Source organism: Lycorma delicatula, chromosome 8 (genome assembly GCF_047948215.1).
Source record: "Lycorma delicatula isolate Av1 chromosome 8, ASM4794821v1, whole genome shotgun sequence".
In the NCBI taxonomy this organism is placed as follows: domain Eukaryota; kingdom Metazoa; phylum Arthropoda; class Insecta; order Hemiptera; family Fulgoridae; genus Lycorma; species Lycorma delicatula.
Window position 1 is genome coordinate 16,411,088 of NC_134462.1, and position 17,146 is coordinate 16,428,233.

Here is a 17,146-nt window from a genome sequence, read left to right on the forward strand (position 1 = left end):
TTAAACAAAAAATCATCCCCATTTTAATAGCTCCTCTCATAATTACGTATTCAAGATGATTATCACATTTATCTCGAAAAATTTTTTTGGTACAATGCAAAAAAAAATCAAGCAGTTATTTCAATTACAAATAAAGTTATGATTTTTTTAATTTTAACAAAACAGAGAAATTAAAGTTTTCGGGAAACACAGATTAAAGATTCCAATATACCATAGCAGCTGCCGATTGTATCTCGTGGTTTTAGCAATGTCCTACGAACTTGAAAGTAACGTAACCTGTAGGATGAAATGTGAACTAAATAGATTACAAAACGAGGTTTAAAATTGCGAAATATTCGGATTTATATCATTTTTTATTCGCGAGATTCAAGCTATTGAATTTCGTATTTTACACGGAGAAAATACAAATATTGCCATGGATACAGACTTATAATTTATTTAATTAAAATTTTTGTAATCAATGGAGAAAAAAATAATTACACAGTTAAAAATACACATTACATACATTACATTAATTACATTACACATTACATAGAATAAAAATCAATAAAAAATGATTAAATTTTTGTTTTACTGTATCAAAGGTAACCTCCTCCGTTAGTGTTGACAGCAGCGCTGTGCTGGTCAAGTTGATGAAATGTTAATTTGATCATGCAGTAAAGCTATTTATGTAATTTTTAACATAAAAAATGACTGTTTATGAATGAAATTTTATATTATAGATCAGCTGAAAAACAGAACAAAAATTAATTTTTCAAAATGCTAACCATCCTCAATTTTAAGTTTTTTTTTAGTCTTTAACTTAAACATTTTTATCTTAATTTCTAATGAACTTAATAAATTTTTTTCGGTAGTAATTTTGAAATTAAAAATCTGTCATTTTTTCAACAGCTGATATTAGAAAATAAAAAAAAATTAACCAGAAATCTTTACCTGAATGTCTTCTTTAGAAATATACCAGTTTAATTTAATTTTGTAATTTATTTTACATGTGATGTATGGCGATTGTACATAATTAAATTGTTAATTTCCTTTTTTTTAATCTGGTTTACATTATAATTTTCATATTTTTTGGAAAAATAAAATAAATTTCTTAAAAAGATAGATTTTCCATTGAATTAAAAAATAGCTCGGTTCTATTCGTTCCTGGATGCTATTTTACTCATGCTCCTAACTGTTAATTCATTATAAATTTGTGTGTTTTATTATTCTTGCTGAAAATAAGTTATACCACCACCTTTTTTCAATATTTGCATAAGGATTTAGTACGGATATAAATTATTAAAATTGGAAGTTATAATTTTGGAAATCCCATTTTCAAATCCGTATTACTTAAGATAAATACTAAAATATTATACGAATACTTTTGGATTTTTTTTAACAAGTTACAAAAAAATAACCGATTTGAGTGTTATTTTCTGCCCTTCTTCGCATTTGGAGTACCTCCATTTTGAATACAACTTTTAGCACTCCTGTTAAAAATTACTTTTAAATTACTTTTAGAACTTCTGGAGTGCTAAAAGTACTTTTGAGAACGGAGGTACTGCGAAACACTTTTAACTACGAATGTTAGTGACAATGCTAGGAGGGGCAGAAAATAACACTCAAATTAATTACGATAATCCTGGCATAAATATAATGTATTGTGAAAATTAAAAAATAATAACCTTTTACTATGAAGTTATATATTTTTAATAATCATAAAAAAATTTTCAAAAAAATATTAAATGTACTTACATTCAGACATAATAAGAAGAAATCCATTGTAAATAATATTGCAGTCATCGGATTAAAGTTCATCTGGAAGAAAAAATTATAAAAAGTATTAAATTTATTAAAAATTTGCATTAAAATTAGTGTAAAAATCTATTATTCTTTTCAAATTAATTTTACGTATTGCAAAAACAAAATAGCTCGTATTAAGATGTATAACAGTTATTTTTTTATTCATACAGTAATGATATGCTGATGTCCAATAATATTTGCTGAAATATTAGTAGTTACGAAATGAATTTCGTAACTTTGAAAAATGCCGTGCCGAACCCAGGACCTCAGGATGAAAAGTAGAGACGATTTCACTTCGCCATGGATTCCGGTAAAATGGTATCATAGTAAGTAAAAATATCATTGTTATTTTAAAATAAAAATATAATAAATTATCCCTATCCAATATGTATAAACTAATATAAACACGAAGATCCTGAGTTTGATTCCCGATCAGGGAAGACATTTTTAACGCGGTAAAAAAATTGATCAACTTAAAAATAAAAATAAAAAAGTAACTGTAATTGGGGATCGACCTGTTACTTTTTAATGAATAAATAAAAAGAAATAATCAAATATTTGAAAACATTTTTTAGGTAAGAGTATAGTAAGTTATATATAATGTATATTAAATATGGTTTTTTTTTTGTCATTATTCATCGACTACTTACAATCCTTTCTGTTAAGTGATAAAGACAGTTTGATCAGGTGGATCTGTAGAAATATTTGTTATGTCCTACATCCTGAACAATTTACTTCATATATTTTAATCCTTATTTTCTTTTACCTTTTCTCCCTCAATATATTACCTTCAAGTAGCAAATTAAATAATCCCTTAGAGACTTAATAATGAACGACCTCACTAACCTTGTTCAACATTTTATAACATTCTTTTTATAAATTTCCCTCTTCCCTAGTTAATATTAAAAACCTTTTTAATTTGGAATTTTATTAGCCGTTATAATGTTCAACTTATTTATTTATTTTTTTATTAATATCTTTGAAAATTGCTGAATTAATAATTATTACTAGTTGTACAAATTTGAATAAATAGAAGAGTTCTTAAAATTTTTATATGTTTCTTCTTAACCAAGATGAGAAAAATAAGATCACCCAAATGTTTATGATATTGTTAAATGTTTGCTACAAATTAAACTGATATTAATAATCTTCTATGAATATATACTGCAGATGCGAAAGTTTGTCTGTAACATCATCAGAACAGAATTAATCGACCGACTGCTATAAATTTTTCAGGATATGTTTGTGTTATCCCAAAAAAGGTTTTAAACCATAGATAGAAGCCTTTGCACCCTTGGAGTGAAGTTGTGAATTGAAGATATTCTTTTTTTTGTCTTCAGTCATTTGACTGGTTTCATGCAGCTCTCCAAGATTCCCTATCTAGTGCTAGTCGTTTCATTTCAGTATACCCTCTACATCCTACATCCCTAACAATTTGTTTTACATATTCCAAACTAGGCCACGTTTGGAATATACACAATCTACACAATTTTTCCCTTCTACCTGTCCTTCCAATATTAAAGCGACTATTCCAGGATGCCTTAGTATGTGGCCTATAAGTCTGTCTCTTCTTTTAACTATATTTTTCCAAATGCTTCTTTCTTCATCTATTTGCCGCAATACCTCTTCATTTGTCACTTTATCCACCCATCTGATTTTTAACATTCTCCTATAGCACCGCATTTCAAAAGCTTCTAATCTTTCCTTCTCAGATACTCCGATCGTCCAAGTTTCACTTCCATATAAAGCGACACTCAAAACATACACTTTCAAAAATCTTTTCCTGACATTTAAATTAATTTTTTATGTAAACAAATTATATTTCTTACTGAAGGCTCGTTTAGCTTGTGCTATTCGGCATTTTATATCGCTCCTCCTTCGTCCTTCTTTAGTAATTCTACTTCCCAAATAACCAAATTCTTCTACCTCCATAATCTTTTCTCCTCCTATTTTTACATTCAGTGGCCCATCTTTGTTATTTCTACTACATTTCATTACTTTTGTTTTGTTCTTGTTTATTTTCATGCGATAGTTCTTGCGTAGGACATCATCTATGCCGTTCATTGTTTCTTCTAAATCCTTTTTACTCTCGGCTAGAATTACTAGCAAGATATTCATTAAAGTAAAAAACTATTAATCCTTTTACTTCATTATTTCTATCACCATGGCAACAAAAATATAATGAAGTAAAATATTAATGAATATTTGTAAAGTATTTACTATTTCTACAACCGTGAGGATAACGAACGCGTCGAGGGTCCAGACAGTCCTGGATAGACAGGGCTTCGCTTCCAGGTCAGGTGGTCGCTTCGCTCGACCGACTGGCTAGTTCTTTTATATTTAAAATAATGTGATATAATTTTCTTTTCATTTGTCGTAAAAACATATAACTAGATAATAATTTTACGGAAATTATTATTTTAATTATTATTATATTTTAATCAAATAAGATTTTATGTAGCATTCTTTTAAATTAATTAAATTGAAACAATGAACCCGTTCACCTTACGCTTTAGCTATTTTACTATGCCCGGATCTATATAATGGAAATTGGGTCTTCAAATACTGCAGTTCAATTTAATTTTACTTGGTTGAGATTACAGGCTTACCAATTACATTGATTAAAGCTTTTCTACACGAACCTTTTGTCGTTACTTATATTCAAATCACCTTATCAGTAACTTAATCCTTTGTAATAAGTATTTATTACATCAACGTATTTTTTTAACGACTTTTACGTTGATTTTTTTATGTTAAATGGAATTTAATATGTTAATAATTTTTTCATGATAATATGGACTTATTTAACTAGTCTCCAAAGATGAATTTCTAAAAAACATTTCATAAATATTTAATAAAATTTTAATATAAATTTAAAAACATTAAAATATAATTTAAGCCTAAAATCGGGGGGGGGGGGGGGTGGTATTTTTATTCTTTAAAACAGTATAACTTATAATTTTTACAGAAAACTTATTTTTTTAAAAAAATAAATACGTAGATATAATTTTAAATAATGAATTAAATTAGTAAATTAAGCGTTCAGAAAATGACAAACAATTATTTTCAAATCTTTTTTATTTATAATTAAACACATAAAAATTGTAAAATAAAACTAGCAAATTATTATACAAAGTGTTTACAAAGAAAAAACCAGAAAGAATTTCAAACGTATTCTATCAAGATAAGTAAAGAGAAAAGTTCATATAAAATTTGTGATTGCTTCCTTTATTCTGCATCACGAGGAAAAGAAACCACACTGAAATTTATGGAAATTAAAGGAAGATTCGCTGATTGACATGTTTTAAACAAAAACAAAAAAAAAAAATGAATCAAACAGATCCCTATTACAAGAAATATACTTTTTGTAATTTTTGAAGTGAAATGTCTTCAAATCATCACACCGAAACATACGGGTACCAGAACAGAAATTTGTAGCGTAACGAAAAGGTCAATATCGTCCTGCCTCAGTAGCTCCCTAACTATTAGTCTCAGAGACGTAAATGCGATGTCATTTTATAACTTACATGGTCAGCTCAAGTTTGCGTCACTAGATGATTGGGTTTTCGGGGAGGGGTATAGCGCAGATCGGCCAAAACTGGCGCTCTCGCTCATTTCTACTGAGTGTAGCTCACGACTTAGACGTGATATCGCGGAGATTCATGTGTTCGTATTTAGAGTTTGTCGAGATAGATTCATTTCGGTAATAATAAGTGTATTTTGGACAATATTTATGTGAAAAAATTAAAATAAACGTGTAATAAAGTATAAAAATTAAATATATCAGACTCAGCCCGCGCAAAAGCCAGCCGGAAGTATAAGTTACGCATATCCTTGGAAAGGGGAGGTTATGGGCCACGCATAGGTACCCTAATGTCTGGTGCCGAGCGAGCAAGACTGTTTCAGGAGCGTCTGTTCCGGCACGGCACGCTCAGTTAACGACGGCTACAGCGCGAGCACCTCTACCGCTGCTTATTACGCCTTATGTCTTTTACTTTTCATATCACAGACCAATGTTGAACAAAACTGTCTTCGAATATTAGTCGAAATAAATATCATGTACCATTTAATGTCTGTTTTATGTTAAAATTAAATTTAGTACGCAGTCAGTGTCTCGTTTTTATATCAATCCAGTACACTAAAAATGACTTGTTGACATACAGACCGACCAATCTATCTGAAGAGTTGGCAAAGTGAAGGAACTAAAATTTTCCATTGGAAACTTTCACTTTTGTTAAAAAAAATACGACGGTGGCTCTTCCATTAAACTAGGAGTTGTCGGTCTGTAGCTCGGAGGAACTTCATCCAAGGTCTGTAACGTTTCACGTTAAACTAACGGCCGTGCGCCCCGACACAGCCCCACGCGACTTTTTAGTTAATTTTTATAGATCAGAAAAATTTGGTTTCGTAAATCACAAGTTTTAGGTTTTACATTCAATAATTTTTAAGTTTCCAGTAACAAGAGATAATTATTAAAAATTAAAAAACACGATTGTCGAAAAAAAAATGCTCTTTTGTTCTGATTTGGTTCCATCGTGATTTTATATTAACTAGTAAACACCCCGTTGGAATTTTGAAAATCGGACGATTGTATGAGAAGATATAGCAGCATTTCCGAATAACCATGATCCGTTAGAGAGTGTACCTGACACATGAAAAACTAGCCTTTAAACTAATAACAAATACCCCGTTTGAATTTTGAAAATCAAACAGTTGTTTGCGGAGATATTATAAGAGCCCTATTAAACGTCCTGAAACAGCGTCCCAGAGGCACCCCGTTATTTACCGATTGATGGTGATGATTGGTCTAGCCTCGCACGAGGTGCTCGCATTACCTCACTACTCTAGCCTCACTCGCAGTTCCCACGGGATGTTCATACACAGAAGTTTTTAAATCTGTTATATATTATTTTATTTTACTTAACGTGTATTTATTTCATCCGATTGATTTGAATCATTCAATTCAAATCCAGCAAACACAGTGATTATCTAGCAGCTCACAGTTCACAGTTCATTAATAATTCAATTCATTAAAGTTTGTGCTTCAATCAGCAATTCTCCTCTACTATATATACGCCTATATACAATAGAAATATATAGAATGTAGGATAGAATTAAATATAATAATAAGATAATATTTTAAGATATATATTACTTTTATTATCATTATTAATTTCTTGGATTAACCAATCAATTATACAAATTGATAAATTAAATTCACTACGTTTCATTTAGATTTCTCTAAGCTTCCTCAGGTGACAAAACACATTCATATACACATCATACGAAATTCTCTTCCATACTAAGAAATTAACTGATCTACTCATCCTAGATAACAATATTTTGTCCCATCCTTATTGTAATAGATCCCCCTACTCACACATGACTCATCTGATCTTTAGATAATTATATGTATCTCTTTATATAACCTGATTGCTATTTCCTGTATTATTAAACCTTTACAATGCGCATATTTTTCTCAAAAATTATAAATAATATTTTCCTTAAAATTAAATTTATTATAATATAAATATGAATTTTTAAATTAAATTAACTTATATGTTGCTATATCCGTTGTTGACAGGGTTTGTATTTTTCTTGATGTATATCATTTATAGAGTGGTCCTTTTACGTGTATTCTGTTCTTTGTTTAATATTTTGCTGCTGTTGAAATCAAACGAGTGTTTATGTTCTATTATATGTTTTGTGAACGCTGTCACTTCTTTTTCTATATTTATGGGCTTCTATTCTTTTTTTTTAGGGTGTTGATGTGTTTGTCCAATGTACACAGACAGCGTTACAATCTTTACAGAGTGCTGTGTACGATGTTGGGTTGTTGATTTTTTCTATCGGCGATTTTAATTTAGAAAACACACTATTCAAATTGTAATTTTGATGGGCTATTGTATTTATACATACAACATCAAAGATTCATGGGAATTTCACACATTTATTAATACGCAAATAATACCCACACACCACAAATTAATTAGCTTCTTAATTTGACACGGGCAGAAGACCTGTAGGGACAAGGAACCCTGAACAAAATTGACAGTATTAATTTTTTTACTTGTTTCTACAGATAGAACACGTTTTAAAAATGAATGAAAATATAAATAATATATAAAAATATAATTATAGGATTATTATTATTAATATCATAGGATTTTTATTTGTACATGTTAATCGGGGTAATTTGGAGGAGGGAATTTTTAATGGGGAGTCTATCCCTACCAAACCTAGTCGTGATCTCTTTCCTGGAGCTGTTGAATCAGGTCAGAGAGTTTTATGTGCCTATAATAAACGGTTTCTCTATACGATTTGTTCAATATTTAATTAAACATATTATCCAATCGAGTGAAACCAGAGGTGAGATAATGGCTATATAGCATGGATTACTATGAAGTTAATCATTTAAATTATGGAAGAATTTTCCTAGTCGAATTTATAGTTACGAAACTACAGAAAGGATTGTTAAAATTATTTCATAACCGGAAGATTGTACAAATAAAATCTAGGTTGATTGATTATGAGCTCTTTATTGATTATAATAAAAAATTATTATAAATTTTTTTTTCTCTGAATTTTTATGGGCATCGACTGCTAAGGTCATTAGCCATCGTCACATTCTTTAAAAGAAATTATTATATCCATCAGGATCGTCATATGTAAGGGTGTAAAGGGCCCTTACATTTTATTTAAAAACATAAACTTCACAATAAACATTAAGACATAAAAGACAAGGACAATCACAAACACTTACGGGGTGTAAAGGGCCCCAGTATTAAAGTTTGAGATAAGGTTCTCAAAAGACCATGAAATTAAAATTTCAACTTATCAATACCATTTCTTTCTTTATATATATATATATATATATATATATAGAACTACCGCTTAGAGATTCTTTTATCACAGCTTTAAACTTTCATTTTATAGACTTTTAAGAAGTCCACTGGCGTGTAAAAATGCAACTATATTTTCTTCATTTCCATTATCCAGATCAGCACTAATATTATTTGTAAGACGGAACCTCTTTCTGAGGTCCTCATATATGGTACACTCTTCTATTAGATGCTTGATTGTCAGTGGTTTATTACAAACACCGCACATTGGTCTCACTTCGCCGGTTAACAAATATAAATTTGTTAATCGCGTGTGACCGATTCTAAGTCTGGTCACCGCTACCTGTTCACGGCGAGTCAACTTAATAATAAATTATTATTTTTTCTTTAAAAGAAAAAATAATAATTATTATTTTTATAAAATAAAATTAATATACTTCCATAATATCAAACTATAACTATTCATATTCTCTTTAATTAGTTACTTAGACTATTACTGTGACATTTTTTTTGGACTATTGAAGGAGATCTATAATAGAATTGCATGAAGATAATTATGTAACCGCTAAATTATTAAACATTTTATATTGTTTTAATTTTTCTGGCTATGACGTTTTTAACACATTAATATAAATCATCCTTAATAAAACAAGATAAATTACGGTATAGTCATTAGGCTTGTATATAATTTATAGGGATAGAATTTATAACGTTCAATTAGTACGTTAGGGTAGGGAATATTATTTTCCTTCAACCTCACCATTAATAATATAGTAATACTGCATGAATTATTATTATGCAATTTCTGAAATTTTTACTCATAATGAGTGGTTTTTACTTTCCTGCCTATAGCGATATATTTTTCTGCAGCAGCTATAATGGGAACACATAAAGATCTATAAAAAATGCCAAAAAATTTGTTTATTTTAGTTTTTTTTAATGTTTTGTTTGTATTAAAAAAAAATAGATTTAAGTAGATAGTAAATGAAAATAGCGAAATAATAAATTTATTATAAGCCATAAATAATATATTTAGTGCCTATACGCGAGCCGCCGCTGGTGGATCCCTAGCCATGTGGGAATCCTGGGTAAAGAACGTGCGGATTCCACTGCTAAAGAAGCATGTAGCCGACTATCTTTCACCACTCGTGTTACCACTACCGATTTTAACATACTCTTTGAAGAAGGTGGCAATATGACTGGACTGCTACAGTAGATAATAAACTCAGACACATAAATGTTACGGTGTTGCCATAAGACTCTTCATGTAGAAACATTTGCTGAGAGGAAGTGATCCTCTGTCGACTGCGATTAGGACATTCCAGCGTTACTCACGGGCACCTGATGTCAGCAGAAAATACACCATTCAAGCGGCAGTTACGATGGAATTGCCGCTTGATTGTGCGCCACATCGTTATGGATTCTATATTATGTTATGCGGCCTTACACCGTAAATTAAATTACCGATGGACATATACTCTCTCATCCATGCCGAATTAATCTGTTGACTTACTCAAAACAGCTATAACAGAACCTATGTGTTTGCTCTACCTGGTATTATAAGTATCAGAAATGCTGAACTCTATATAAAAAAACATAACAAAGCCATCAGTATGGCTTTGAATATCAAATTTAGTTTTTCGAACATGGCACCGTTTGTATAATAACTATTATATATAATTTTATTACTTTGAATATCATTAAGTCAAAATATCGTCACTTATTTGTAGTGATTCGTGTAGTGCACTCTAATCTTTAGAAGATTTGTATTCTAGTTATCCTATCGTCACCGAAATTCATAATAAAATCCCCGAGTTGAAACGTCTCAACACACAAGTGAGTTTTTGCTGGAACCAGTGGAGGCTCGTAGCTAAAATTAGTGGGGATGCTGCTCCAGAGACTTTTTACTGGGACTTTTCAAGGCCGTGGTTAAGTTTCCTGTAAAATAAAAGAACCGGAAAAAATAAAATAGCTGGAAGCAGGATAATAATCTAATTCTACACTTTATCACATTCAAGAATATGGTACACGGTTTTTAAGCAAATTGTGCTTAAAAACCGTATTTGGTTTAACCGAATAAACAATAAAATGTCAATACAGAAAATATTTCTTAGTATTATTGGATAATAACTTAATAAAACGTCCGCTTAAAAATACTACAGTCCAACGGTGCTTAATTTAAATGTCAATGTACACAGAACAAATACATACTTGGTGTTTACTAATTATCTTCTCTTTTACTCTTGCAGCGTGTTTTTGGACAGATTAAAATATGAAAAGGTTCCTTCGATTTTATAAAAATCAGCATCTTGTTCCAGCTATGTGACTCTAGACGACAATTTTATAAGATTTAAGACTGTTAAACCGCTTTTTCCTAACTATAAAAACAAACTTATTCCCGACTGTTCAAATAGAAATTATTTCAAAAAATGAATATTTCACTTTATTAAAGATTATATAAAAAATATTATGCATTAAAGATTATTATAAAATGTTTGTATAAGCTCATTTTCTCCGATTAGAGAATGCTTTTTAATGGTTTCGTTTATTGAACTACCAATTGTTGTACCTCTCGCTGCTCATAAACTTTTCTGATTTTCATTATTTAAGTAAATATTTATATGTTACTTTATCTAAGGTTTTCTAGTATTTACTTTTTTGAACCTTTCTAGCAAATTCAGAAGTTCAATTTTATTTCAAAATAAGATTAAAAAGTAATGGTTAGTATAAAAAATTTGTTATTCTCTCTTATTTTATTATTGTCTGTTAAAACTATTGGTTTTGTACAATGGCAGACAAATAGAAAAATATAAGGAAAAAGTAGTTTAAGACATTAATCATTTGTTTAGAAAAACCGTTAAAAGTTTTTTTTTTCAAAATTTTATACGTTAGTATGCAGCATATTCCCCAATATAGATTTTTTTAAGGAAATTCTTTTACACGAGTTTCTCGTATTTATGGAAAGCCGATCTCTGTGGTGCAGTGATAGTGTCTTTTTATCTTTCATCTGGAGTGTCTGGGTTTTAGTCTCAGTCAAGCGTGGCATTTTTTCATGTTATAAAAAATTTCATTCTATTGTCAGCTATTTCAGGGTGCCTGCCAAGTTAAACCAGAATGCAAAGGAGTTAATTAATGTTGGATTTTCTCTCTTTTAAGTCAGTTGTAGATACTGAACAAATCTATTCATTGTTCCGAGGGAACAAATTGTAGATATTTGTGTAAACAAAAAAAAAAAAAATGTTAGGCAAAAATATGTAATTTATATAATTTCCACCGACATACGTTGGTGGAAATTCTCTTAAATTAGTTAATTTAAATTATTACTTATTAGTAGTAATTATTATTAGTTAAATTGGTTAATTATAAATTAGTTTAAAATAAAATCTTGTATTTTAAAGATCAATGAAAATTTAATTAAACTGATTTTTAATGTTTAAATATCAATTAACAGTTCGTCATTTAATAATTAAATATGTTGGAGCTGACAATTATGAGCTGACATTATTATTATATACTGATAATTATCAGTAATAGAAATGGTTTGTGATTCAGATTGACAGCTACCAGTTTATCAATTGATTGTAGATTTATATACACAAATATCAGATTACCGATTCGATATCTGATTAAATTACGTTATGAAAAAAGTAAGAAAGTATTAATAAATAGATGAAAAATTAAGGTAATGAGATTAATATTAATTTCCATCCTTAAAATTTGGTTTAAATTAAAATTTTATGCTCTGTATAAAAAGTGACGACAAAATTCAACAACATTGTATACTTTTCTTTCCTTTTGTTAAAACTTCATTTTTATTTTTTTTAAGCACTACTAAACAGAATTACCAGTAATTTACCGAATTTTCAAAAGATATATCTCTGTAATTCCATTATTATACGTGGATATTTAGTTTTTAGTAGTTTTATGTTTAATTTAACATATGTATTTTAACAATAGCGTAACCTAGCATAACTATGTTATAAATGAAAATGTCTTTGCGTTTGTACCAATTATATTTAATGAATTACTCCTGACTTTCTTAATTACTTCGTCTACAAACTTCTTGCACAAATTGTACTGAGTTTTATTTAGCTATTGTTATTAACTAAATAATTATGTTCAGATAAAGTGAGAAAGTTAGCTGCTCGCTGATGCATTGTTTAATTTAGTTTTAATTTTTATGAATATAATTTGTAACGAACTTTAATATTTTAATTAAAATAATTGTATGATTATATATATATATTTATATTCTCAACTTATAGTTGAGAATCTAGCCAGGAGGCTGCGCCCCCTGGACCCCCGCAATATTCGTTACCTTCGTGGTTATCAGAATAATACTGATAAATAGCAATTGAGGTATTAAGACTTTATAATAATCATGAAAATGAAACTAATTTACAAAAGACAAAATAGTAGTAACTATGGTAACTAACGTATACAGATCTTAAACGAGGAAATTTTCGCAATTAAATTTTGTTTGCCATTGTGACAGTAATATAGCAATGAAGTAAAAGATTAATTTCTTTTCTTTAATGAACATCTTTATTTGACACCACCCCCAAGGAGGTTAGGGCAGGCATGGCCAACATACGACCCGCGGGACGGATCGTATGAATGTATGCGGCCCCCGAAAAGTTTTTCAACATTAGCTTTTTTTATAAGCAATTGAATAATTTAAAAAAAAGTAATTTAAAAAAAAATTTGCCAATAGATATTTAGTAATCTTCAGCTCAACTTATATTTCTGAATAAACTTTTAAATTAATGAATTTGCAACATAAAAAAATTCTTAATAAAATTTTGTTTACTTAAATGAATCGATTTCGTATTTAACATTTTTTAATTTTAATATTTCGTTCGGCCCGTGAAAAAAGTTTCCTTTCCAGTTCGGCCCGGAGGCAAAAACTGTTGGTCACGCCTGGGTTAGGGCCTCGATCGATGGCTTAAAACCTTCCCTGAGATAACACGATGTATGCTGCAAATTTGATAGCAATCGTTCGGGTGGTTTTCGTGTGATGCGAGAACAAACAGACAAACTTTCGGTTTTATATTTTTTTTCCGCCAAAGTTTACTACATAGAATAAAATTTACTACGTAGAGGAAAAGTACGCTAATCAGCGAAAATTTGGTTTTGCAGATATTTCTATTTCATTATCCCCTAAAAAAAAAAAAACCAGATATTTATACAGAAAACTACTGTAAAGGGTATATACGTATTCTTTTGGCTTGATATCTTCAGACTGGATGGACCGTTTTGGATGAAATTTGGTCCGATGATTTCTACATATGGGATATTGATTGTTTTTAATTTTGATTCCAACGGTCAGTGAGAATGGGAGGGAGATATAGACCCTATGAGTTCCATACCTAAAAAATTTTACTAAAGTGGATATGTAACTGTTTCACATAATTTAATTTCTCTTAAATAGCTTAAGATATTTTCTGCTGATGTTTGATTTTTTCAAAACTCCATATAAGGACCCATCCTTATATGAGTTGAGAAAAGTTATATGAGGTGAGAAAAGTATTTTCCCCAGAAAATACTTTTCTCACCTTTTTTTTCAATAAAGGGTATCTATGATCCATTGATGACATTAAAGTTTACTCCGAATTGATCTACGGGGGTAGGGTGATAGTGGCAAAAAAAACTATTTCATTACAACAGTTATATCATTTTAGAAAAGAGTTTGGGCAATTTAATTCAGAAGGTAGCGAATAGTAAGTCTGATTTTTTGATTTTTTTCTATAGTTTTGTTTTGTACCTTCAGATATCATTAATTACCCATAAAAACAACCTCAGGTAACTTGAGGCTTGACTCTGGGTTTGTATCACGTACACCGGATTCACCTGTTAAGCAATGCCAGATTTTTTAAATAATTATAATTCTTTTTTTAAATGTTGTGACAGTAACATTAATACATTTCGTTTTTTTACCATTTTGTACGGTAATAAAAAATAACATTTAACAACCTTAGTGATTTTTACATATGAAAAGATATTTTAAATGTTGAAGGATATCAATTTGTTATTTCATTAAACTAATAATTAACTTTTATCTACCATACTACTTGTTAATTTGCTTATGACTCTGTACATATTTGGCCTTAGATTTAATAATTCTCATTATATATATGTTATTAAAATACATTCAAAACAGTGTTGCCAAATCTCATACGTGATGTAACATTCCTCATTTAATTATAAACTTTTGTGTCCTTATTAAATGTTAAATTATAAATTAAGAACAGCAAGTAGCTTTAAATAATTAAAACGGTATCGGAAGTTACAAACCAAAAACCAAAAACAGAAACACGTGGCTTAAATGATGTATTAATGAATAATCCCCGTTTGGGGATCCGTTTGGGGTTCTTCATTTGTGGCGTCAAGTCCGGAGTCCCGGTGGGGGATCTCTACGAGGTTCCCTCATTAGAGGGATGGCGAATATTTAAAGACAGATTCCTGGCTGTCGGGCTGTCGCGGGAGGGAACGTCAGTTCTTGACTAGGCAGTTTAAGGCGGTAGCATCCCATAGAGCTGTGTTTGTGCTTGGTTGTGGATCCGGCTTCAAGGGGGGGGGGGGGATAAAAACTGATGGAACTCAAAAAAGAAAAAAATGAATAAAAGTAGGATAGTTTTAGTTGTCATAGTGACCGTTTTAGTTGGTTAGCCTTTTTTTAATACCGTATCATCAGTAGTAAAATAACCGCATTTTCTGGACAATTAATACAAACGGGAAGAAGCCAACTTTAGTCGAGTCACTATGTGCATTCTTCATTAAAAATAAAACGCAATTTGAGTATAAGTAATAATATAGAAAAAAAGAAGCAAAAACTATGTCTTAATTAAAAAAAAAAGAAGACTAAAACATACCTTGTTAGTTCTTCCAGAAAAATGAAATCGTTGAAGATTAGTAATCTATAATGTGAATCATTATGTGATTAAACGCATAATTTTTTTTTGAAAAATTATGTCATTGATGTGTAATGATATTAAAAAAAACGATTGAACTAAATTATTTTAACAAAATTTAATTAAATTTAAAATTAAAATAAATTACCCGTTTTATACCAAATAAAAAAAAAAACTAGAATTCTTTTTAATATTATTAAAAGCCATAACAAATTTCTTATTCTACTGACAGTAAAGTTATGATCAATAAACTGCAACCTGAATGTTATTCTAATACTTTGATAAGCGCATCAATAACCCTGTGATGCAAGTAAGAACTTTTAAAAAATTAGATTTCTTTAAAATATTTTCTAAATCGATAATATTTTAATTAATTATTTCAATAAATATAATTAACATATTGTATTAAATGTATTATCTCTTCAGATTAAAAAAAAATTTTTGTAGATTATTCAGATTATATTTATCTAATAATGTTTATTGTTTTTGACAAAATTAATAAAAGATGGGTGTTGCGGATTTGAATGTGATAACAAGCGGTGGAGAAGAAATACCCTTTCTCCTCGACGCAGTTATTTCTCCTTATCTAGCAATACATTAATAGTGTCTGCTTATATTGAGTAAAAAGGGAAGTGAGATATATATTCTTTCATTAATTTCCCCTTCATTTACTTAACATATGCATATGAATTTTTATACTCACTAAATTTATTTAAAAAACTACTGAAATTGTTACATTATAAAAACATATGAAACTTCATAGCTTTTATTTTACACATTTCCAGTTTTATTTTTATTTCTGAAAATCTTTTGTTTGTTTTCTTATGTTTACATCAACTTATTTATTTATATGAATAACCCTATGGACCCATAAGGTTTTAGATATTTTAATATTTATAGTTTTCAAGTAGATTAATTTAAGAAAAATGCATTATAACTTTAATTTTTTTTCAATTTAAAAAAGTACTTGTTATAAAAAAAGTAAGAAGAAACAAAACGAATTCGAACGCTTACCTCCTTTGTAATTAATTGATTGTCAAGGATAGGTAAAGTTTAAGACCTGATTACTTTTGTAATACTGAAAATTGACTTTATCTACTTACAAGTGAATGGGCATTATGATTGGTCACACACTCCAGTAGAATAAGCTGATTTTTACTAAGAAAATTTAGTGTGATTAGAAAGATTTAATAGCTTTATTTTTAATTCATCTATTTTCTAGTTTACACGGACTTCGAGTAATACTAGTTTTCATCAGGTGCCAAATTCTGTTTCATAAACACCGGATTATGAAAATAACATAACTAGTGTTAGTGTATACCATGTTTATTGCGTATGGAATGCTTACAAATTTTATTCACGCTGATAATAAAATCTTGAACCTAAATGCAGCGATCAATATTGCTAAACCTTGCTTTACCTTGCTTTACCTTGGGCAAGCTCTAAGAAATATAAATTTAATTACGTTGAATTTTATTTTATATTTATGTTACCAATAAAGTTTGAAACCCGTTATTTCATAAAATAACCAAGTATTTCATGAATTACCTGTCTGAATCAGTTAAGTGTATAAATTTATTGCATTGAGTTTAGTAATTTTATAGAATT

General features: G+C 29.3%; 1 protein-coding gene across 1 annotated transcript in view; it reads right to left on the reverse strand.

The window, feature by feature from the left end:
• LOC142328905 (uncharacterized) overlaps positions 1–17,146 on the reverse strand; it is a 376,489-nt gene that overhangs the window by 110,276 nt on the left and 249,067 nt on the right. Inside the window, exon 6 of the mRNA XM_075373045.1 lies at positions 1,738–1,800. Coding sequence (XP_075229160.1) covers positions 1,738–1,800 — 63 coding nt within the window. The remainder of the gene's footprint in view (positions 1–1,737; positions 1,801–17,146) is intronic.